The sequence below is a fragment of the Ruditapes philippinarum genome, unplaced genomic scaffold (assembly GCF_026571515.1).
Source record: "Ruditapes philippinarum isolate M1 unplaced genomic scaffold, ASM2657151v2 ctg425_1_1_1_1, whole genome shotgun sequence".
In the NCBI taxonomy this organism is placed as follows: Eukaryota; Metazoa; Mollusca; class Bivalvia; order Venerida; family Veneridae; genus Ruditapes; species Ruditapes philippinarum.
Genome location: NW_026864449.1, coordinates 26077 through 53045, shown reverse-complemented (window position 1 = coordinate 53045; position 26969 = coordinate 26077). Strand labels below are relative to the sequence as shown.

At 35.5% G+C, this 26969-nt stretch overlaps 1 protein-coding gene across 1 annotated transcript; it reads right to left on the bottom strand.

Annotated features, from left to right (window-relative positions):
• Positions 1-13106: 13106 nt before the first annotated feature.
• On the bottom strand, positions 13107-17119 carry LOC132725581 (uncharacterized). Its single transcript, XM_060710716.1, has 2 exons — positions 15081-17119; positions 13107-13886 (listed from the first exon to the last, which is right to left on the bottom strand). The coding sequence occupies exons 1-2, from the start codon at positions 17061-17063 to the stop codon at positions 13107-13109; spliced, it is 2763 nt and encodes a 920-aa protein (XP_060566699.1). The 5' UTR covers positions 17064-17119.
• Between the last annotated feature and the right edge of the window lie 9850 nt (positions 17120-26969).

Genomic DNA, 26969 nt, shown 5'->3' with positions numbered 1-26969 from the left:
TCATAATATGAGCAAAATTCATAAAATGAACAATGCTTCAGACAAAGTTTGGTTATCATCCATCCATTAGTTCTCCAGAAAAAGACATTTAAAGGTACATGTATTTCTTTTTTTAACTTAAGCAGCCCCTAAAAAGAGCTTATCGAATTCATATGAGCAAACTTGATAAAAGACTACCCATGAATACTGCAGACAAAGTTTGGTGGTCATCCATCAATTAGTTCTCTAGAAATAGACATTTACTGGTATTTCAATTCTTAGCTATAGAGACCCCTAAAAGGGGCTTAGCAAATTAATATGAGCAAACTTGATAAAAGACTACCCAAGAATGCTACAAAGTTTGGTGATCTTCCATCAATTAGTTCTTCAGAAATAGACATTTAAAGGTATTTCTATTTTTAGCTTTTGCGGCCCTTAAAAGGGGCCAATCAAATTAATATGACCAAACTTGATAAAACACTACCATAGCATGCTACCTACTAAGTTTGGTTATCATCCATCAATTAGTTCTGAAGGAAAAGATATTTATAGGTTTTTCTATTTTTAGTCCTAGAGACCCCTAAAAAGGGCCAATCAAAATAATATTAGCAAACTTGATAAAAGACTACCAAACAATGCTACAGACAATGTTTGGTGATCATCCATTAATTAGTTCTGTAGAAATAGACATTTAACAGAATTTCTATTTTTAGCTTAAGCAGCCCCCTAAAAGGGGCCAATCAAATTATTATGAGCAAACTTGATAAAACACTACCAGAGCATGCTACCGACTAAGTTTGGTGATCATCCATCCATTAGTTCTGTAGGAGAAGATGTTTAAAGGTTTTTCTATTTTTAGCCCTAGAGACCCCTTAAAGGGGCCAATCAAAATAATTTTAGCAAACTTGATAAAAGACTTCCTAAGTATGCTACTGACAAAGTTTGGTGACCATCCATCAGTTAGTTCTCTAGAAATAGACATTTAAAGGTATTTTTTTTAGCTTTTGCGGCCCCTAAAATGGGCAAATCAAATTAATATGAGCAAACTTGATAAAACACTACCCAAGAATGCTACAGACAAAGTTTGGTGATCATCCATCCATTAGTTCTGTAGAAGAAGATGTTTAAAGGTTTTTCTATTTTTAGCCCTAGAGACCCCTAAAAAGGGGCCAATCAAATTAATATGAGCAAACTTGATAAAACACTACACAAGGATGCTACAGACAAAGTTTTGTGATCATCAATCAATTAGTTCTCTAGAAATAAACATTTAAAGGTATTTCTATTTTTAGCTTTTGTGGCCCCTTCAAGGGGCCAATCAAATTAATATGAGCAAACTTGATAAAAACTACCCAAGAATGCTACAGACAAAGTTTGGCGATCATCCATCAATTAGTTCTGTAGAAGAAGATGTTTAAAGGTTTTTCTATTTTTAGCCCTGGAGACTCCTAAAAGGGGCCAATCAAATTAATATGAGCAAACTTGATAAAACACTACCCAAGAATGCTACAGAAAAAGTTGGTGATCATCCATCCATTAGTTCTGTAGAAGAAGATGTTTAAAGGTTTTTCTATTTTTAGCTCTGCTGACCCCTTAAGGGCCAATTGGAATTACATGAGCAAATTCAAGTGTGACTATCACAAGGATGCTACAGACCAAATTTGAAGTAAATCTGCCCAGTAGTTTCAGAGAAGAAGACGATTGTTGACGCATGACGGCGGACGACGGACGCCGTAGCATCCCCCTTTGATACTAATAGTTCACTTGAGCATTCGGCTCTGGTGAGCTAATAAGATCAAAAGAGCCAAATTGAAAATGTGCAGGCTCGGTTTGAGTCTGTTCATGGAATGTACAGTCAACTTAAAAGCTACCGTCCACGCCCCCTTACGTTGGCTTAAGCAGAATTCAACATTTAAACATATGACATGGTGAAATTTATAATTAATAAACATCCACAATTATCATGGAATGTCAATGTGACACTTAAGTGCCATTCCATGCACAGCGGCGTATGATTGTGAAGTAAAAGAGTACCTGTACGAAATTTTGGCACGGATTCTGGGCGGAATTGGCACGGAATTGACACGGAATCAGTGATTTCTGGGCGGACCAGGAACGGAAACGCAAATTCCGTGTCATTCCGTCTCACAAGAAAAATATTTTGTTCACTTTTCTGGGCGGAAAACTAGAAAAATTCCGGCTGGAATTTTATTTGGAGCAGAATATATACTTAAACATTTCATCTTGGGCAGAATTTTCAACTTTGAAATTTTCTTGGGAAGGAATGGCCTTCACTATGGGCGGAATTCTATACTTAAACATTTTTCTTGAACAGAATTTCACATATAAGATGTCTAAATCATAATTGTTAACTCTTGTTTTTGCACTTGCAGACATTGAAATTTTACCAACTGTACTTATTATTTTTGTTGAAGCAATTGATACTTGACCAATAATTACAGGTGTATTTTTAGAATAAATAGGGTTATTTTTTAGACATTAAAATATGCCCAAACAATGTTTTTAAATATTGTGGCAAATGATATATTGTCAGACTAATTTAGCAAATCTTTTTTGTACTGAAAAACAACTGTAATAATCTTAGTGTAGAACTTGAAAACATTCACCTCCAAAATGCTTAAGTTTATAAAAAGCAACATTGAAATAAGAATGCTGTTTAAATTTGAGTATCAGGACAGCCACAGGACAAGATAGTGTGCTTGCCATTTTAAACTCTAAGAAATCATGATTTTGTTATAAAAAAATAAACAAAAACAAAACAAAAACAGGGCATGAAATAATCTCATATATTATGCCCTTTTAATCTATATAGATCTGAATTGATCAGCCAATATGCCCAATAATTGCTTTAATTTAGGTAAATAAATACTACAATATATATCCACTGAGATTTTACACTACACAGATCAGAGCTCTGATAAAACTCAACTGACCAGCAGTTTCCCACCATCTTAAACTCTTTGCATGACTAATTTACTCCACTGGTCATTCCAACAGATCAGGCTGTTCCATTGAATTATTTTGGGGAGAGATAACATTATAAATTTCATATGCAGAATTTGTCTAGGACATTGCAATTTTTTTTGTTCAGAAATATGTAATGATTTTTAAATTCTATATATATATCTATTTGTTACTTGAATTTTTGTTACATTCAATGAATGGAGGTTGAGATGATGAGTAAATTAACCCTGTTTTACATAATGATTGACCTGTCCATGCAGTTATACAGTTGTGAATTTTGAATTCTAAGATATCTGGGTCAGCAAAAAGAGTGCAAATAACAGAGGATGTACTTGATATTTTAACAATTTTGGAGATATACTTTTGATTGAGATCTCAAAGTGTTTTAGTATTGGTATGATAAATAAGTGTGAAAACATGGGACAAGGAGATGAACAACATAATCAGGTAATTATAAACCTTGAGTTACATTAATGCTGAAACAAGTTTTATATCAAACTATCAATGGTAGCAAACTAAAATTTGTAACAAGAGGTCAATGTTGTTTTTATATTTTCAACTTCATACATTTGTTTTTTTCTGATAATTGTTTTAAATCTTTATTACATGTTTAATGACTGTAAAATATAAATTATTCAATGATTCTATATAATGATTGTGTGTATTGTATAAATTAATAGCATGTAGTAGATCTTTTTCATTTCCTGGAAATTAAACAAATTAAGCCAATTTGATTAAGGAATAAATGGTACAAATTTAGAAGTTTTGTACAGCTGAACAGGGTCATCATAATCATTTATTATTTTACATGTATGTGTTGTGTTTCCAATGGAACAATCTAAAATTACATTTTACACTCATATTTTCAGACTGGGAGTTAAGTGCTGACTGTGAGATGCAAGGTGTTTCAATAAAGATGTGCAGTATTAATTGAAAGGTTATTAAAAGGTATATTTTTAAATCTCAATACATGTACTTTACTATTCAACATCTTTCCTTGAAAAATACATAACCAGTAATAAATAGTGTCACAAATAAAGCAGTTAATTAATTCTTATACAGAGCAATTCTTAAACACTTGTGCACTGAAATAAGATACTGCGTAAACTTTAGTATTTTTTAATATTCATAAGCACTGTTAATATTTAATACTGTTGAAACATAAAATATGATATTATCAAAAAATATGAAATATAACTGCATATAATTATGCAATCAAACATAATTCATTACTACATTTTTGTTTAATTAATTATTAATTTTATTATTAAAGGTGAGCACAACCACAAGAACTTCTTGCAAACACAGGCAGTGGACTTAAACAGACATCAATTAAAGAAATAGTAATTTAAATAATCAGAAACATTTGAAACAAATTTATGATTGAAACACTCTCAGCAAAAAAATTGCAAAAAAACAAAGTGTTGGATTCTAAGAAAACCAGTACCTACCAAAACCTGCAGGTAGAAAAAAACTATTTGTGTTATAGTGAATGTATGGTATTCTATTCTGTATTTGGACTAAAGGATATGTATTAAATTTTGTGAAAGAAAATTTAATGTGATACATTATTGATAATTTTATCCCAAAAAAAATGTGATCATGTTAAACTCTGATACATTATTGATAATTTTATCCCAAAAAAATGTGATCATGTTAAACTCATAAAAATTCCGCCCCCATGAGTTCTGTCCCAGAATTCCGCCCAGAATTTTGTTCGACAATTCCGTTCCAAAATTCCGTTCCGAAATTCCGCCCCGAGATTCCGCTTCAAAATTCCGCCCCAAGATTCCGCTTCAAAATTCCGCCCCATGATTCCGCTTCAAAATTCCGCCCCAACTCATTTGCATATTTCGTCCCAATTCCGCCCGGAATCTGTCCCGTTTCAACCTGGAATCCGGCCGGAATCCGTGCCAAAAGCAAATGGTTTAACACTTGTATATTTGGGGGAGAATTTAAATTTCTGGGCGGAATCTGCCATTGAATTCCGCCTCATTTCCGTGCAGAAAATTTCGTACAGGTATTCCCAGAGTAAACGAGAAAATATAATGGACGGAATTAAATAAAATGGAATTTTAAAAGGATAAATAAGACGTCAAAAGACAAGTTAAACAAGAGGGCCATGATGGCCCTGAGGTCGCTCACCTGTATATAGCCCCCCCCCCCCCCCCCCCCCGGCCCAATTTTTACCCAAGGGCTTTTATTTGTTTATTTGAACAGACTTGGTAGACACCTATAAGAAGATGTTTCATGCAAAACATCTAAGTTCTAGCTCATTGGGTTTTTTAAAAGAAGATTTTTTAAGTTTTTACTATACACATAGAGTAAAAAACAATGACACCCCTCGGGCAGGGCCAGTTTTGACCCCTGGGCTTTTTATTTGAACAAACTTTGTAGATATTTACTTAAAGATGTTTCATGCTTAATATCTAAACTCTAGTTATTTGGGTTTTTTCAAAGAAGATTTTTAAGTTTTTGCTATGTATATAAGGAAAATCAATGACCCCGGGGGGGGGCCAGTTTTGACCCCAGGGCTTTTATTTGAACATACTTGGTAGACACCCATTAGAACATGTCTCATGCTAAATATCTTAGCTCTAGCTCTTTGGGTTCTTTAAAAGAAGATTTTATAAGTTTTTACTATATGCATATAAGGAAAATCAATGACCCCTGGGGAGGGGCCAATTTGGACCCCAGGGGTTTTATTTGAACAAACTTGGTAGACATTCACTAGAAGATGTTTCATGCCAAATATATAAGCTTTAGCTCTTACAGTTCTTTAAAAAAGAAGATTTTTTAAGTTTTTACTATATGCATATAGGGCAAATCAATGACCCCCTGGGGCGGGGCCAATTTTGACCCCAGGGCTTTTATTTGAACAAACTTGGTAGACATTTACTAGAAGATGTTTTATGCCAAATATCTAAGCTCTAGCTCTTACAGTTCTTTAAAAGAAGATTTTTTAAGTTTAAACTATATGCATATAGGGAAAATCAATTACCCCCCAGGGCGCGGCCAATTTTGACCCCAGGGCTTTTATTTGAACAAACTTGGTAGACATTCACTAGAAGATGTTTCATGCTAAATATCTAAGCTCTAGCTCTTTGGGTTCTTTAAAAGAAGATTTTTTAAGTTTTTACTTTATGCATATAGGGAAAATCAATGACCCCCTGGGGCGGGGCCAATTTTGACCCCAGGGCTTTTATTTGAACAAACTTGGTAGACATTCACTAGAAGATGTTTCATGCCAAATATCTAAGCTCTAGCTCTTACAGTTCTTTAAAAGAAGATTTTTTAAGTGTTTACTATATGCATATAGGGAAAATCAATGACCCCCCGGGGCGGGGCCAATTTTGACCCCAGGGCTTTTATTTGAACAAACTTGGTAGACACTCACTAGAAGATGTTCCATGCCAAAAATCTTAGCTCTAGCTCTTACAGTTCTTTAAAAGAAGATCTTTTAAGTTTTTACTATATGCATATAGGGAAAATCAATGACCCCCCGGGGGCGGGGCCAATTTTGACCCCAGGGCTTTTATTTGAACAAACTTGGTAGACACTCATTAGAAGATGTTTCATGCCAAATATCTAAGCTCTAGCTCTTACGGTTGTTTAAAAGAAGATATTTAAAGATTTTTCTTTCGGTTGCCATGGCAACCAGAGTTCTGCATGGAATTAAATTCTTTGAACAATTTTTAAAGGTGACCACCAAAGGAACAATCCTGTGAAGTTTGGATGAAATTGGCTCAGTGGTTTATGAGGAGATGTCATTTAAAGCAAAAGTTTACGGACGGACGACGGACGGACGGACAGACGGACGGACGCCGGACGAAAAGCGATCACAAAAGCTCACCCTGTCACTTTGTGACAGGTGAGCTAAAAAGCAGGCCCCATATCCTAAGGGTGATTCAATATTATTTAAGTAGGAAACGGGCAAAGGTCATTATTGTATTTTATCATAAAATTTCAAAGTTTTAATACTAACGGTATAATAAATGTAAATACTGAGAAGTAAAAGTAAAAATGCTGACAGCAAATACAAAATAAACATACCTTAATATTTAAAGACATTTCAAGAATGAAACTTGTGACCAAATTGTTCATTAACTACTTTTATATATGTATTGCTTGTTTTTAAATAATTCTTTACCCTAAAAGTCTTCTTAAATATAGACATACTTCTCCTACAGTTACATACAGACATAAAGCAGACTGGAAAATTATTTTGGACAATGATAGCAGAAATACTTTAAGCGAAAAATAACAGAAGTAACTGGTCTCCTAAACTTTGGCTGTTTGGGTATATTAACCACTTTCAGTCAAAACAACTTCAACAAGTATATTCCATAAAACATTACTTTTAAATTTTTTTTCTGCAGATTTGATGATCATAGTATCAAAACATCAGAATTTTTTTAAAACTTTTGTATTTTGTTTTCTTCGTTCAAAAAATTAAGGACAGAATGCGAAAATTTTCTAAAGGCCTTTTTCCTAAACAAGAAAAAGGGAGGCGGGCCTTTTGGTGGGGAAACGAATGTTGCTGTCATTCCTCTCACAGATAATGCACTTGACCATCTCTGTTATCCTATGATTATCTGAAAATGATCGAAAATTTCCTGCAAAGGCAAAAATTTATAAATCATTCTTTTTGGGAAATATCTATTCTTGTCCCACGAAATTCTTACCTTGATAAAAGGGGGACTTAGAAAACACCTGTTTAATTTTTCAAATTCTATCACAACAGTATAAAATTAAAACAGAAGAAAAAATGGGGGTTTAATGTTTAAGGTTCATTTATGCATTAATGTATTTAAAATTATTTGGGGTTCAATTTTTCCCCCAACTGTTTTTCAAATTTAAAAAAAAATTTTGGGCCTAAAAAAAAAAAAAGTTTTTGGGTGTTTTTGTTTGGGTAAAAAGGGTTATTCTTTTCCCAAAAAAATAAGATTTAAAAGCATTTTTTGGGTTTAAAAATTTGCTTTTCCCAAACTTTTGTCTAATAAAAAAAAGGGAAAATTTTAATTTTTTTTGGTGGTAAATTAATTTTCATGGAAATTCCCCATTTCCCAGATTTTTCATATATTTTAAAAAATTTTTGTTTTCCCTGGGAGTTTAACGCGTTGGGATACAAATAAAAAGCCCCAAGCCCTTTCCCAAAGGTACCAAATTTTGGACCTTTTATGTTTAAAAAATTAATTAAATTTATTTTTGGGGTTCATCTAGAAAAAAACCTTTCACAGAGAAAAATCTAGGACATTTGTACTGGTAATATCTTATTTTCAAGGTGTTAAGATGATGCTATTTTGAAATAAAATAGAATTTTATTCTACAAGAAATATCATTTTTTAACTTCTAGAATTTATACAATGTTGTGGTTTACTGGGAATGAGTGAGCATCAAATTCAGATGTTCTATATATTTGTGCTGCATTGGTACCAATATCAACAAGAGCTGTCGCAGGAGACAGCGACTAATAAAATACTGGACACAGTAAGGAAGACAAAATAGTATGATAGGAAAAATCAATTACGTATAATTTTTTTTTCAGTTATAGTAAAAAAATAACATTTGTTAACATAAATTCCAAGTTCAAGGGGGAGTTATTTTGGAAATAGTCACGCTAGAGCAGACTTCCAGAAATACATCGGTCCGACGGACATGTCCTATTAATTTACGATTAGGTCTGACGATTTTTTATTTCGAATCGGTCTGACCGTCTGGCTTTTATCCAAGTCGCATGTATACAAAATGGTGTCGTTTAAGGTGCCAAAATGAGGTTAAAAACGAAAATCTACGTCAGAGGAGCGCGCAGAACAGCAGTAAAATGATGAAAAGAATATCCTGAGACAAAAATTTAATGAAAGTGGAAGCAGGACCGAGAAACGTTGGTGTATGACAAAGAGGAGGTGAATATGCGCTGTACCAAATATGCCAATTTTATGCCGATTGCGAAAAAAAAAATTAAAACCAAAGTGTCTTAGAAATACAAACACAAGTTTTCCTTTGATTTTGAATAATTTCATTCGGTCTGACAGATTTTCATGGTTTGTCAGCCCGAATGTCTGACACTTTTTTTTAACTTCAGGAAGTCTGCTAGAGTCATGAACCTTGTCAAACAACATGTGTGTAATAATTAGAAATATATATTTAAAATTTCAAGTAGATACCTTACAAGAGGGGCCATGATGGCCCTGAGTCGCTCACCAGGAACAACTGCTTTTCAGTGTTGGAATGTCAATATATTCTTATATTACATTTGAGCATAGAATATGTTTAAACACTAATTTGAAAAAATTCCATGACCTGAGGCATTTAAGCTTTAGCTTAAACGGGCTAATCAAATTTATATGAGCAAACTTAATAAACGACTACCTAAGAATGCTACAAAGTTTGGTGATCATCTATCAATTATTTCAGTAGGAAATGATGTTCGAAGGCATTTTCTATTTTTAGCTTTAGTGGCCCCTAAAAGGGGCTAATCAAACAAGATATGTTTGTAAAACATGTATGCCCCCTATCAGCAGCCAATGAGTCATGTGATAAGGTTATTATGCATGACTTCTGACCCAGTGATCAAACAATTAATAAGGAATATCAAGTATAACTGGTCATGACCTTAACCTTTGACCCCTTAACCCCAAAATCCAATAGGGGTCATCTGCTGGTCACGACCAATCATCATACAATGTTTGAAGTTCCAAGGCCTAAGCTTTTTAAGTTAATTGATCGGAAACCTTTATAACATACAAGGTCAATGTGACCTTGACCTTTGACCCTTGACCCAAAATCAATAGGTCATCTGCTGGTCATGACCAATCACCATACCATGTTTGAAGTTCCAAGGCCAAAGGGTTCTTAAGTTATTGATTTGAAAGCATTTTTACCTACAAGGTCAATGTGACCTTGACCCTAAAATCATAGGGGTCATCTACTGGTCATGAGCAATCCTCTTACCAAGCTAGGCCTAAGGGTTCTTTAGTTATTGATCGGAAACCATTTTTTACCTAAGAGGTCAATGTGAGCCTTGACCTTTGACCCTTGACCCCAAAATCAATAGGGGTCATCTACTGATGCATGACCAATCACAATATCAAGTTTGAAGTCCCTAGGCCTAAGGGTGTTGCATTCGTAATTGATCGGCAACCGTTTTTACCTACAAAGTCAATGTGAACCTTGACCTTTGACCCCTTAACCGCCAAAATCAATAGGGGTCATCTTTCTGATCATGACCAATCACAATATCAAAGTTTGAAGTCCCTAGGCCTAAGGGTTCATATCGTAATTATGATCGGAAATCGTTTTTACCTTCAAGGTCAATGTGACTTGACCTTTTGACCCCTTGACCCCAAAATCAATAGGGGTCATCTGCTGGTCATGACCAATTCACCAATACCCAAGTTTGAAGTTCCTAGGCCTAAGGGTTCTTTTGTTATTGAATCAGAAGACCGTTTTTAACCCAAAGAGGTCAATGTGACCGTTGACCTATGACGCCCTTGACCCCAAAATCAAAAGGGGTCATCTACTGAATCATGACGCAATCACCAATACCAAGTTTTGAAGTTCCTAGGCCTTAAAGTTCTTTAGTTAAAATTGATCGGAACCGTTATTGCTTACAAGGTCAATGTGACGCTTGACGCTTTTGGACCCCTTGACCCCAAAAATCAATAGGGGTCATGCTACTGATCATGACCAAATCACAAATACCAAGTTTGAAGTTCCTAGCCTTAGTTCTTTAGTTATTGATTGGAATCCGTTTTGCTAACAAGGTCAAATGTGACCTTGACCTTTGACCCCTTTGACCCCCAAAAATCAATAGGGGTCATCTACTGGGTCATGGACCAATCACCATACCAAAGTTTGAAGTTCCTAGGCCTTAAGGTTCTTTAGTTAATGTGATCGGAAACCCATTTTTTGCTTGACACAGGTCACATGTGACGCTTGACCTTTGACCTCTTGACCCCCAAAATTCAATTGGGATCATCTACTGATTATGACCAATCACCGATATCAAGTTTGAAGTTCCTAGGCCTTAAGGTTTTCTTTAGTTATTGATCGGAAATCGTTTTTTTGCCTTACAAGGTCAATGTGACCTTGACCTTTGACCCCTTGACCCAAAATCAATAGGGTTCATCTACTGATCATGACCAATCAACATACCAAGTTTTAAAGTTCCTAGGCCTTAAACGTTCTTTAGTTATTGATCGGAAAACAGTTTTTGTTACAAGGTTCAATGTGACCTTTGGACCTTTGACCCCGCTTGACCCCAAAATCAATAGGGATCATGCTACTTGATCATGACCAATCACCATAATTCCAAGTTTGAAGTTCCTAGGCCTTAAAGTTCTTTAGTTATTGATCGGAAACCGTTTTTTGATTACAAGGTCACATGTGACCTTGACCTTGACCCCTTGACGCCCAAAAAATCAATAGGGGTCATCTACTGGTCAATGACCATCACCATACCAAGTTTGAAGTTCCTAGGCCTTAAAGGTTCTTAAGTTATTGATTGGAAACCAATTTTTGCTTACAATAGGTAATGTGACCTTGACCTTTGACCCCCTTGACGCCAAAATCAATAGGGGGTCATCTACTGGTCATGACGCAATCACACATACCAAGTTTGAAGTTCCTAGGCCTAAGGGTTCTTTAGTTATCACTCGGAAACCATTTGGTCTACGGACCGACGGACCGACAAGTGCAAAGCAATATACCCCCTTTTCTTCGAAATGGGGGCATAATTAATATAAGCAAACTTGATTAAAGAGTACCAAAGAATGCTACAGACAAAGTTTGGTGATCATCCATCAATTGGTTCTGAAGTAGAAGATGTTTAAAGTTTTTTCTATTTTAGCTTTAGTGGCCCCTAAAAGGGGCCAATCAAATTAATATGAGCAAACATGATAAAAGATTAACCAAAAATGCTACAGACAAAGCTTGGAGATCATCCATTAATTAGTTGTGTAGGAGAAGATGTTTAAACGTATTTCTTTTTTTAGCGGCCCTAAAAGGGGCCAATCAAATTAATATGAGCAAACTTGATAAAAGATTACCCAATAATGCTACAGGCAATGTTTGGTGATCATCCATCAATTAGTTCTGTAGCAATAGACGTTTAAATGTATATTTATTTTTAATTTAAGCGGCCAATCAAAATAATATGAGCAAACTTGATAAAGGCTACTCAACAATGCTTCAGACAAAGTTTGGTGATCATCCATCCATTAGTTCTGTAGAAATAGACATTTAAAGGTTGTTCTATTTTTAGCTTTAGTGGCCCCTAAAAGGGGCCAATCAAATTCATATGAGCAAACTTGATAAAAGACTAACCAAGAATGCTACAGACAAAGTTTGGTGATCATCCATCCATTAGTTCTGTAGTAGATGTCTAGATGTTTTTCTATTTTTAGCTCTGCTGACCCCTAAAAGGGGCAAATTGAAATGACATGAGCAAATTTAAGTATGACTGTCACAAGGATGCTACAGACCAAATTTTAGGTACATCTGCCCAGCAATTTCAGAGAAGACTGCGATTGTTGACGCATGACGACGGACGCTGGAGTATCCCCCTTTGATACTTATAGCTCAGCCTGAGCCTTCGGCTCTGGTGAGCTAAAAAGACAAAAATTGTCCTGCTCAAGAGTTGTACTGACTATCTATCTGAGCCGAGAGTTTCAGAGCCAGTGATTGGGTGATTGATACAGGCTAACTGTTTCAATGCTTAAAAACCCATGCTCCCATTCACGTTCAGAAGATAAACAGGCACAAAATATAAATATAGTTTGTTTGAAATATATTATCATTAACACCCCACCTACTTAATAAAAGCTTTCAAAACTGATAATCCTAAAAATATTCAGAATTTTAATACCATGTAATAAAACCAAAGTTGTGTTTCTTAAAGTACACAAAACACCCTATGCCAAATATGTAATTGTTTAATATGAATGCTGCAGATAATATTTGAATTTCAAATATTTGACTTACCAAAGGATCATTCCTGTGAAGATTGGATGAAATTGGCTAAGGGGTTTATGAGGAGAAATCGTTCAAAGTAAAAGTTTACACCAGATGCCGGACAAAAAGCGATCACAAAAACTCACCATGTCACTTTGAGACAGGTGAGCTAAAAACAAACATGGGGGTCAAACAATCAGTAGTTTTAAAGTACCTAATATTTGGTGTGAATTTCCAGATGGTCTTCTATTCTGTACATTACTGTCCTGGATGTTACCATCTGGTCTTCTGTCCTGGATGCTACCAACTGATCTTATGTCCTGGATGCTACCAACTGGTCTTACGTTCTGGATGTTACCAACTGGTCTACTTTCCCGGATGTTATCAACTGATCTTATGTCCTGAATGCTATCAACTGGTCTTATGTTCCGGATGTTACCAACTGATCTTATATCCTGGATGCTACCAACTGGTCTTATGTTCTGGATGTTACCAACTGGTCTACTTTCCCGGATGTTACCAACCGATCTCATGTCCTGGATGCTACCAACTGGTCTTATGTTCTGGATGTTACCAACCGATCTCATGTCCTGGATGTTACCAACTGGTCTTATGTTCTGGATGTTACCAACCGATCTCATGTCCTGGATGCTACCAACTGGTCTTATGTTCTGGATGTTACCAACTGGTCTTATGTCCTGGATGCTACCAACTGGTCTTATGTTCTGGATGTAGCCAACTGGTCTACTTTCCTGAATGTTACCAACCGATCTTATGTCCTGGATGCCACCAACTGGTCTTATGTTCCGGATGTTACCAACTGACCTTATGTCCTGGATGCTACCAACTGGTCTTATGTTCTGGATGTAGCCAACTGGTCTACTTTCCTGGATGTTACCAACTGATCTTATGTTCTGGATGTCACCTACTGGTCTTATGTTCTGAAAGTTACCATCTGGTCTTCTGTTCTATAATTCATAAAGTATGTAATATAGCATCCATTCATATTCATTTAAGATGATAAAAATTAACACTAGAAGACATTATCAGAAGTTAAGTGAAAGTCATATAATTATATTGGTTGTTTTTAGTAAAAGTGTTTTAAAATAATTGTCTGCTGCCAGTAGTTTATGAAAATAATTTCCAAACATAATACGTCTTAAATGCCTGTATGAAAGAAATATGTTTGTATATTATCTTAGTGAACATTTGTCCAAAGTAATATTTAAATCCTGCTATGCATGTAGAAGTTACACTCTGGACACTGGTTTTGGGTCGACCCCAAAAGTGTGACCTTTGAGCGGCACACTGCATCCCATCATGGTAAACATTTGTATCAAACTACTTTGTTATCAAAAGATGAGCAAGATACAGACAGTACAAAGCTAGACAGACTCACGGATGCACAAATACCAAACTGCCAAAAGTGGAAAGTGACTACTTAAAGTAAACTTCACCAAAAGCAGGCTCAACAATTTAAAATCCTCTAACCACCAAGCATAAAACTTCAAAGCATAATCTTATTATTTTCATTTGACCTTTGACCTCTTTTGACCTTGACCTTCATTTTGCCTGTCAGAAACAACTCAACTCAGCATGGAGAATATTGTGCCAAGTTCTACTAAAATCCATCTATGTATATAGAAGTTATACTTCCAGGTGAATGCTTTATTTTGTTATTTTACCTTTGACCCCTAAGTGTGACCTTAACCTTTACTGCAGACACCTTAATTTTTTGCACAACACTCAGCATCTCTATGAAGAACATTTGTCCAGAGTAATATTAAAATCAATACATGCATGAAAAAGTTATGCTCCAGACATGGGTTACCGTATTGCGCTGACACCCAAGTAAGACCATGACCTTTGAGTGGCTGCCCTGGGTTTTATGACACGCCACCCCGTCATGGCGAACATTTGTACCAAATTATTTTATAATCCTTCAAGGAATGAGCAAGATATAGACTGGGCGGACGTACAAACACCGAAAAATATGCCAAATGTTGACTAAGTTGAGCTCATCAATAAAAAAGCAAATACCTACCCCCCCTCCCCCTGAAGATGCAAATCACTTAATAGTAATCTGAGGTGCATAATTAGAAGGCAAATTAATTTGGCAACTCTACTTATTTGTGTAATGATACAATCCTTACTATACATACTCTCTGATGTGGCAGTCTTTCTCCAATACCCAGCTCTGCATAAGCAAATGTTTCACTAGAGGTTCTTATTGCTTGTGATGAGGAACGTCTTATTATATGTGGCATTGGCAGATCAGATGCTAGAGCATTAATGGTTGTTTCCTGTGTTGATGACTGGTCAGCATGTATGTAAGACATCTGTATTCCCATTCTATTGTTAACTTGAGTTACATCACCCAATTGCTGCACTGCATGAATGCCCGTCAATTCTCTTTGCGATGGATGGTGAATTCCAATACCATGTGGCTCTCTTTCTCTTCTGCTTGGCACTAATTGATTTTGAACAGCATGGTTTGAATGCTGATCAGCAGAAAAAACATTTGATTCCTCTTCATTCCTTCCATTCTCTCTGCTAGCTGGCCATACATCAATGTTAGAGGAGTAGTGTTCTCCAGAAGGTAGTCTGGTAAACTCCCTTATATAATGTGATATATCCATAATATGTTCTTTTTGAACTTGATTAAAATCATACTCCTCATCTTTAAGGTATTCCAATTTTAGATTTTCATAATAATTCCACGACCATCCCTTTTGTTGTTTCAAGGGCTTCAATCTTTTACGTTGAGTCTTTGTATCTATTCTTCTATGCTTTTTCTTCCATTTATCTCTTTTCTTTAAAAACCTATTTCTAAGTGGCATTTTATTCAAAAATTTGTTTTGTTCTCCTAAAATACTCCTCTCCTTAGCACATTTACCTTTTCCAGTACCACATAGTGCATGTTTTATCTTCACCCTATAGCCATATTTTTTGCTAACTGCTTTTCTTGACTTTTTTACTTTAGGTAGGGAATGATCTACAACTGAAACATGATCTTCCCTATTGATCAATGACCTCTCAATATTTTTTTCTGGCCTATTTGCTTTTGGCCCATCTAACAAAATTTTGCTAAAGAACTCCACTTCATTTGGTGTATTAAATAAGGAAACTTCTTGATCATTCCCTGTTAACATCAGAGTATTTTGACTATCTGGTTCAGTTTTTCTGGACAGCAACATCATGTTTACACTTTGGTTATTATTTGACAGCTTCCACTTCATTTTTTCACCCTTTGCAGTCTTAATGAACAATTGACCTTTGATTACACTTAGTACAATGTCTGTAATGTTCAGACTCGTGCAAATTATATCCATTTTTTCATGTGGAACAATTATTGTTAGCATCATTTTTGCCATCTTTGTCAGCATCAGAACCATGCTTTTATATTGTGCCTTCTTTACCTTTATCGGAGCCATCCCTCCACCTATTGCCATCTTTGTGGACCTCAGAGCCCTGTCTATAAATTTTGCTATGTTTGTAGGGCTTACAGCCATGTCATCACCTGGTTCAGTTCTTTTATCATGTGCAATCATATTAAATGAAATGCATGCCTTCTCTGCCCCATACCAATACCAGCACTTTTTTGATATGGATCCCTTATGTGAAGAGGCAGTGTCCCTCTGATCACAGGGAATCTGTGGACAATATGCAAATGTACGGCTAATCAAATTGTATTGAGGATCATGACATGATTGATTGAGTAGACTGACACCTTGTTGTGGACTTTCAAAGTCTGGTATTTGTTCATTGGTCATTAACTTCTTGCCTTGTTCTAGACAACTGTACAGCAGCATTATTCCCTTGTGTTTTGGAAAAATATTTCCAAATGATTTCCATTCGTCATCAGGCACATAAAGAAACTTATGATCATGTATAATGAAATTACTGTACACTTTTGAATAATTTTTCAGCTCATTGTAAAGCAATAAACGTTCTTGTGGAAACTTACAGGTTTGTTTAACAGTAACATTATCATTTTCAAAATGGACAAATGTAAAACGACTGCTCTTAAAAGATTGCTTAATTTCTTTCAGAATTTCAAGTCTTGGTGTGTCCTTATAAATGCCACAAATTTTGATCCAGTCCTCATCTTGAGAACAGTTTTCTTCCATGTGTATTTCAACCATTGTTTTCTTGAAGGTCTGTTAGAATCTCTCAACGTATCAAAAAGGTATGTTAATCATCAACTGAAATGATATAGATAAGTACACTATGAAAAGACATACTAAGAGGCCAAAGACTGTTTACTAAAATAATAGCAACCAACTAGCCGTGACAACACTCAACTTTTTCTTTAACTCATAATGTACCCTATCAAAGACTATATTAATCTTTGCCTTGACCTTAGTGAAGGCCACTGGTTATTGCACATGACACATAATGTTTCATTATTGTGAACATTTGTGCCTAGTATTTACAAAATCCCTTGATCTATGCCAGATACAAAATATACCCTACAACAGACTATGTTAATCTAAAATTGACTTCTAAGTGTGACCTTGACCATGTAGGTAAGGGTGCAGGAATGTGCATGACTCATCTTAATTTTTTTGACTATTTGTGCCAAGTTTTTTCAAAATCCATTGATTTTTGAAGAAGTTATAGACCTGACATGAAATAATTATACCCTATAATAACAGATTATGTTACTTTTTGCCCTCTAAATGTGACCTTGAGCTTGGAGGTAGGGATGCAGATGTTGTGCATGACACATTGTCTTATTTATGTGACTATTTGTGCCAAGTATGAAAACTTTGATCTATATAAAAAGTTATGGATCAGACACAAAATTCACCCTATAACAGACTTTGCTAATCTTTGACCTCAAAGTGTGACTTTGACCTTCGAGGAAGGTGACCAGTTGTTGCGCATTACACATTGTCTCATTATTGTGAACAAATGTGGCAAGTATTTACAAAATCCCTTCAAAGATAAGAAAGTTATGGACCGGACACGAAATTTACCCTCAAATAGACAATGATGACCTTGAATGAGCAAGTGCGACCTTGACACTGGAGGTAGGTGACCAGTTTTTGTGCATGACACATCTTCTTATTATAACAAACATTTGTGCCAAGTTATTTCAAATTCCTTTGATAAATGATGGACGTGCCATTTAAATGGACTTAGGGGCCATTTCTTTTGATACTTTCTTTTGTTTAATAGTCTCAGGGCCATAGCCCCTTATTTTATTGTTACAGAATCAACTTTTTCATTCTCTTTTGTTCTGTTTACAGTTACATGGCCCCCTACTTCTCTTAGATAGCCCGGAGAGATGGACGGAGGATAAACCTAAAGTCCCCTCCAGTTAAGCCGGTAGCGTACTTAAATAAGGGCTTCTTCGCTGTTATACATGGAAGTCAACGGCAGTGACTGCGAAGCTGGCCTTGGTTTTAGATTGCCTGGCTATAGACTAAGGCCCCCACGGTTACACGTTTTAACAAATTTGTTTCGATTTTCATTTGTAAACTTTTATTATAATTTTTACCGTTTAAACGAATTGACTATATTGTCTTACAAAATATCTTAATCATGCCTGTAACCATAAATTCTCACCACCTCCCCCCCCCCCACACACACACAGCATCACCCTACAATAATCGCGCGTGACATAATACACTTTATCACACACCCATTCCGATTTTGCTACTCCTTAAAAACGGTATTGCACAGTCGTGCATATATTTTGATGTGACGTCATTTGTGTTATATAAACATAGCGTAAAGACGCGCTAAATGTAAGCGTTATACTATGGCGCGTCAATGCTAAATGTTTCTTTATCACTACAAATGTTCATTATTTTATGTATGTGATAAATAGAATATTAAATTTGTGTAAGTTCATTACTAAATTTATTGAACTCTTGAATAAAATAATATTATGCTCGCCAGAGGCTCGCATAATATAATTTTATTGAACTCGTTCAATTAATTCAGCTTTAAACTTACACTCATTCAATATCCTCTATTTTGGTAAATTAAATGTTTGTTTTTCCTTCAATCAAAACAGCGAAATGGGGATACATTGCAGAAAATGTGCCATCGCTCTTGCAATTAGCCCTGAACATTATTTGTGCATATATTGATTAGAAAGTAAGTCATTATTTGGATACTTGAATACATGGTAAAGAATAGTACATAAAAGTACCACCGTTTAAACGTTATCGTTTCCGTAAACGTTTACAAAAAATTGCAAACGTGGGAGCCTTACTATAGGCTGCAGCTGTATATTTAAAGAAAATCAAATAAAAAACAATTAAAGAATATATAGAATTCTATACCTATAAATGAAATTTTCAGTGTCAATTCTAGACGGGCGCCACCATTTTCAATGTTACTCAATAATTATAGGTGGGTTTTCTGATAACAAACAATCGCAACCTTTCGGATTAATAACTAGAAATGTGTCCATTGGACACGGGTGCCCCCACACGCCACTGTTCTTTCAATCTTATGACTATAGGTCAAATATTTTATGGACTACAATAAAATTATTGTGCCACATGAAAACTAAAAATATTTTACTAAATAAAGGGCAAGAAATTTACAAATACTGAATAAATCCACAAGCAAACCCCAAGGTGCATAAGTACACATGCTGACCAACATTCTTGTGAACCTACAAGTCAAATACTTTTGAGCTTAGATAATGCATGAACAAGTTGAAAACTGCAAATTATACTACTGTAAGTCAAGGGCAATAACTCTAACAAAACTGAAAAAAAACCACATGCAAAGTCCCAGGTGAACAGCTTCACAGTGATGTTGATCATTATTCCTGTAAAGTTGGTTGATTCTAACTCAAGCACTCAAGGAACAATGAAATGGTTTTTACTAAGTCAAGGGCAATTACTCTACAAATACTGGATAAATCGAGAAACCAAACCCAAGGTGCACAACTACATATGCTGAGCAACATTTCCTTAAGGTTTTATGACTCTATGTCAAATCCTTTTTGAGTTACATGCGACACAAGTTGAAAAGTGCAAATTTTTACTAGGTCAAGGGCAATAACTCTTATAATACTATATAAATTCACACGAAAATACCCAGGTGCACAACTACACATGCTGATCAAAATTCCTGTAAAGTTTCATGACTCAATGTTGAATCCTTTTTGAGTTACATGCGACACAAGTTGAAAATTGCAAAATTTTACTAAGTCAAGGGCAATAACTCTAAAAATACTAAATAAATCCACACGAAAATACCCAGGTGCACAACTACACATGCTGATCAACATTCCTGTAAAGTTTCATGACTCTAAGTCAAATACTTTTTGAGTTACATGCTACACAAGTTGAAAATTGCAAAATTTTACTAAGTCAAGGAAAATAACTCTAAAAATACTAAATAAATCCACACGAAAATACCCAGGTGCACAGCTTCACATACTGATCAACATTCCTGTAAAGTTTCATTACTCTAGGTCAAATACTTTTGAGTAACATGCGACACAAGTTTAAAATTGCAAATTTTTACTAAGTCAAGGGCAATAACTCTAAAAATCTTTTAAAATCCACACTAAAATACCCAGGTGCACAACTACAAATGCTGATCAACATTCCTGTAAAGTTTCATGACTCTAGGTCAAATACTTTTTGAGGTTCATGCGACACAAAAGAGAACGGATGGACAAGGGTAAATTCTCAATGCCCCCTCCCCCTAAAGTGGGGGCACAAAAATCATTTGAGTATGATATTTTTTAAGGAAAATTCTAAGTTCAATGGGAGATAAATCTAAAAATATTGGTGTATGTTAGAGTTATGAACCTTGTCACATAAGATGTGGTTGATGATCAGGAACATATATTTGAAGTTTGAAGTTGATACCTTGAGAAATGAAAAAGTTATAGTGAACAAGCAATTATCATAGTATTGCAAGCAATCCATAAGTCCCCTGAAGGGCCATTGGCCATTCACTAATGTTTCAGTTTTTCTATATTTTAAGTAAATTTGTTGGAAAAGTTCTTTAAAAGTGATCACAGGAAACAGTTTTTATGAACAGACAGACAGACGGACTGAAGGACACTCTAAAGTTAATATTTGAAACATCCCTGTTACCAAAATATAACATTTTTAAAAGCAAAATTCTTAAAAAGGAGATAACTCTTGAACTAAAGATGCAATTTCATAAAAAAATTTCAGCTCTTTTTGACTAATCATAAATAATGTTATATTTGCCATGTTTTAAGCCTATTTGTTGCCAAGGCAACCAATATTTTTTCAAAATAGGGAGAACAGATAAGACATGCATAATCTCAAGACTGCCATCTACCCATATGTCAAGTTTCATAAAAATATTTCCAGTACTTTTTGAGTTATCACTGGATTCAGTGTATGTGTAAAATTTGCCATATTTTCAGTCTATGTGTTGCCATAGCAATCAGAATTTTCAACATAGGAAGAAAAGAAAAAGACCTGCATAATCTCCAGACTGCCATCTACCCATATTACAAGTTTCATAAAAATATTTCTCTTACTTTTTGCGTTAACACAGGATCCAGTTTATGTGTAAAATTTGCCATATTTTCAGTCTATTTGTTGCCATAGCAACCAGAATATTAACATAGAAAGACAAGAAAAAGACGTGCATAAGCTCCAGACTGCCATCTACCCATATTTCAAGTTTCATAAAAATATTTCCAGTACTTTTTGCGTTATCACTGGATCCAGTTTATGTGTAAAATTTGCCATATTTTAAGCCTATTTGTTGCCATAGCAACCAGAATTTTCAACATAGGAAGAAAAGAAAAAGATGTGCATAATCTCCATACTGCCATCTATCCATATATCAAGTTTCATAAAAATATTTTCAGTACTTTTCAAGTTATCGCGGGATCCAGTTTTGTGGACAGACGGACTGACCGACAGACAGACGGATGGATGGACAGACAGACAGACAGAGGGTAAACCTAAAGTCCCCTCCGGTAAACCGGTAGGGAACTAAAAATATATTATTGCACCAAAACTTTAATCTAAAATCTGCCGGGGTGAGAACGACAGCTCTCCAAGGACCATATACTTCGTATAATCGAGCTAAAAATGAACAAAGGGCAACAAGCAATTATCATAGTATTGCAAGCAATCCATAAGTCCCCTACCGGTAAGAGCCCAAGCAACATTCTGAAGGGCCATTGGCCATTCACTTAGGTTCCTATTTTAAGTAAATTTGTTGTAAAAGTTCTTTAAAAGTGATCACAGGAAACAGTTTTTATGTACAGACAGACGGACTGAAGGACACTCTAAAGTTATTTTTTAAACATCCCTGTTATCAAAATATAACATTTTTAAAATCCTATCATGATTGAAGAAGTTGGAGTAAAAATTACCAATTTCTCAAAAAACTAGACCTATCACTGAAGGTGATTAATACCCCCACCAGCAACTTTTTGAAAAAAAAGTAGTCTGAAGAAAACTTTCAACACAAACTATCAACTGTGTACAAAGAAATATTTCAATTAATTGAAATCCCAACTGGGGTCTCCAAATAAGCTTGCTTTTCACAAAGTTTGATTACAATATCTCATTCCTAACTCTAGTTATTGTCCGGAAACCATTTTCTATTTTTAGGAATGGTGACCTTGACCTTGACCCCAGGGGTTCCAAATGCAATACCAACCCAGGTCTTCATATAAGCTTGCTATACACCAAGTTTGATAACAATACCTCATTTTTAACTAATGTTATCTTCTGGAAACCATTTTTCTATTTCTAATAACAGTGACCTTGACTCCAAGGGGTCCAAAAGCAATACCAACCAGGTCTTCATATAAGCTTGCTATACACCAAGTTTGATTACAATATCTCATTCCTAACTCAAGTTATTGTCCGGAAACCATTTTTCTATTTTTAGTAACAGTGACCTTGACCTTGACCCCAGGGGGTCCAAATGCAATACCAACCCAGGTCTTCATATAAGCTTGCTATACACCAAGTTTGATAACAATATCTCATTCCTAACTCTAGTTATTGTCCGGAAACCATTTTTCTATTTTTAGTAAACAGTGACCTTGACCTTGACCCCAGGGGTCCAAATACAATACCAACCAGGTCTTTATATAAGCTTGCTATACACCAAGTTTGATTACAATATCTCATTCCTAACTCAAGTTATTGTCCGGAAACCATTTTTCTATTTTTAGTAACCATGACCTTGATCTTGACCCCAGGGGGCCTAAATGCAATACCAACCCAGGTCTTCATATAAGCTTGCTATACGCAAAGTTTGATAACAATATCTCATTCCTAACTCTAGTTATTGTCCGGAAACCATTTTTCTATTTTTAGTAACGGTGACCTTGACCTTGACCCCAGGGGGTCCAAATGCAATACCAACCGGAGTTTCCACATAAGGTTGCTATATACCAAGTTTGATTACAATACCTCATTCCAAACTCTAGTTATCGTCCGGAAACCATGATGTGGACCGACCGACGGACGGACCGACCGACCGACCAACCGACCGACCGACAAGCTGACTCCTATATACCCCCCCTAAACTTCGTTTGTGGGGGTATAAAAAGTCTAAGTTCAAAAGGGGCATAATTCTGGAAATAGTCTTGCTAGAGTATTGAACACTCACAAATGTTGAGTGATAATAAGAAACATTTATATGAAGTTTGAAGTAGATACATTCAGAAAAAGAAGTTATTAAAAAAAACTATGTTTTTTTCATGAAAATTTTAAGTTCAAGGGAGGTAATTCTGATTTTGTGCTAGAGTTGTAAACCTTGTCACATATGATGTGGTTGATGACAAGCAACTTATATTGAAAGTTTGAAGAAAATACCTTAAGAAATAAAGAACTTATAGTGAAAAAACTTAAAAACTAGAATCAGAAATCTTGAAATTCAGTCTATTTGTTGCCATAGCAACCAGAATTTTCAACATAGGAAGATAAGAAAAGGATGTGCATAGTTTCCATACTGCCATCTACCCATATGTCAAGTTTCATAAACATATTTTCAGTACTTTTTGTGTTATCACTGGATCCAGGTTATGTGTAAAATATGCCATATTTTCAGTTTATTTGTTGCCATAGCAACCAGAATTTTCAACATAGGAAGAAAAGAAAAAGACGTGCATAATCTCCATACTGCCATCTATCCATATATCAAGTTTCATAAAAATATTTTCAGTACTTTTTGCGTTATCGCGGGATCCAGGTTATGTGTAAAGTTTGCCATATTTTCAGTCTATTTGTTGCCATAGCAACCAGAATTTTCAACATAGGAAGAAAAGAAAAAGACGTGCATAATCTCCATACTGCCATCTATCCATATATCAAGTTTCATTAAAATATTTTCAGTACTTTTTGCGTTATCGTGGGATCCAGTTTTGTGGACGGACGGACTGACGGACGGACAGACAGACGGACGGAGGGTAAACCTAAAGTCCCCTCCGGTAAACCGGTAGGGGACTAATAATTCCAAAATTAGGCAAGACAGAAAAGTGGAATATTTTGGCTTCAGTTTGACAAGTTCTGTTTCAGGTAATGACTAGGCCGTTTCTTCTAAACATTTCTAGTTTTCGCTCCCAACAACTTCTAATTAGCGAGCATCTGCATAGAAAATGCAGTTCGTGGTTGGACTTTGAAAAAGACATCACTAGTCCAAAGTTATTGTGAAGTCTCTTTGACAAGTCTAATTTGTTGGACTAAATTGCTAAACAAGAACCGGTTGAACCGGGTGATGCTCCCCGAGAAGGTTCTGGACACAGGAAAGTATAAAAAAATGAACAAAGGGCAAAAACTCCAAAATTAGGCAAAGCGGAGTTATGTTTTTTTGCACTGCACTTCTATTCAATGAGATCTATCTATCTATAAAGTTTCCTGATGATATCAGAATTATGTCCCGGGTAAAAGTCAAAGTGTAAAAATGAACAAAGGGCAATAACTCCAAAATTAGACCAGGCTTTGTTTAGGTTCTTTAAGCATTGCAATTCTATCCAATTATATCTAGCTACCTACAAAGTTTCATGTTGATATCTCTAATAGTTTTAAAGTATTGTCCAGGACAAAAGTCAAAAAGTAAAAATAAACAAAGGGCAAGCACTTCAAAATAAGGCAAGGCAGAGTAATGATTCTTAAGCACTGCACTTCCACCCAATGAGACCTATCTATCTACAAAGTTTCATGTTGATATCTCTTATAATTTTAGAGTAATGTCCCAGACAAAGTTCAAAGTGTAAAATAAACAAAGGGGGATAATTCAAAAATAAGGCAAGGCAGAGTTACGGTTCTTGTGCACTGCACACCCACTCAATGAGATCTATCTAACTACAAAGTTTCATGTTGATACCTCTTTTACTTTTAGAGTTATGTCCAGGACAAATTTCAAAGTGTAAAATAAACAAAGGGGTACAATTAAAAAATTAGGCAAGGCAGAGTTACGGTTCTTGTGCACTGCACACCTACTCAATGAGATCTATCTACCTACAAAATTTCATGTTGATACCTCTTATACTTTAAGAGTTATGTCCCGGACAAAGTTCAAAGTGTAAAATAAACAAAGGGGGATAATTCAAAAATAAGAAAGGCAGAGTTACGGTTCTTGTGCACTGCACACCTACTCAATGAGATCTATCTACCTACAAAGTTTCATGTTGATACCTCTAATACTTTAAGAGTTATGTCCCGGACAAATTTCAAAGTGTAAAAATAAACAAAGGGGAATAATTCGAAAATTAGGCAAGGCAGAGTTACGGTTCTTGTGCACTGCACACCTACTCAATGAGATCTATCTACCTACAAAGTTTCATGTTGATACCTCTTGTTGTTTCAAAGTTATGTCCCTGACAAGAAAAGGGGACGGACGGACGGACAAGGCGGCGACTATATGCTCCCCCGAAATTTTTTCGGGGAGCATAACAAAAATTAATGTTATTGTTGTTTGCTGATCTCAATTGAGGTCATGATAGATAGCCCAGTATCTCATCATGTACAATGTAGTCTAATTCGGTATTATCCGGGCAACTCTATTACCGGCGTACTCTCAGTCTCAGTATTTTGTCATGTGCAGTCATGCATACGGTGCAGTTAAAAATCTTCAATAAAAAATGAAATATTTAGTTGGGATTTTTTTCCTGCTTCACACAAAATATCTATTTTTAAATTTATCAATGATATTCAATGCAGACATATAAGTAATAGAAAGAGCACCGAAACACGAGGCTATCTGATTTGTACGAGGGGGCGTAGCCCCCGAGTATTAATCAGATTTGCCGAGTGTTTTGGTGTTCTTTCTCTTTTGTATCATAGTCAAATATAAAAGCACGTTCCCTGTTGTCACAATATGAAACCCCGGCAAAAATGAACCAATGAACGAACATCTGAATATGACATTTCTGTCGCTTTCCCTTTCTCTGCCGTCACAATATGTAAACCCCAGCAAAAATGAACCAATCAATGGGCATGCTCTGGAGTGCGGGTAACTAATATTCGCACTCCAGTTAACGCACTGTGCATGTATATGTTAACCCTGACACATTTTCAACAGAAAGGTCTCCAAACTATGATACAAGAAACGTTAAGTATGCCGATACTAGTAATACCCAGTCCCATTATACCCCACTAGCGACCACAATCGGCGCCACCATTTTGTATTTGCCTTCTACTGTTACGTGAACAGTATAGATTTTGTATGACATTTTTGGCAACCTACCAGTAAGAGTTTTTACTTTTTATTACTTTAAATAGTAAAAGGACATTTTTTTACATATTTTTGGTACTTGTAATATAAGTTGTTTTTTTCGGGGGGCAGATTTACACTTTGATTGATGAAATTTGTTTACTTCCGCCTTCGTAGAAGCCATTTTGTTTACAGTAGGGTAGTTACATAAATCTCAATATTTGCAAGATTTGCTTTCATTGGCCGCTAATTGCTTTATATGCGCATCTTGTCAGTGTGATTTTTCCATTTATAGAGTGTAATTAATCCCAGAAAATTGAAAAATTTGTCCTCTGGTGACGGAAAAATAGGTATTTTACTCCTTTCTTTTTAGCAGGCTGTAAAGCTTTAGGACTTGTTTCAAA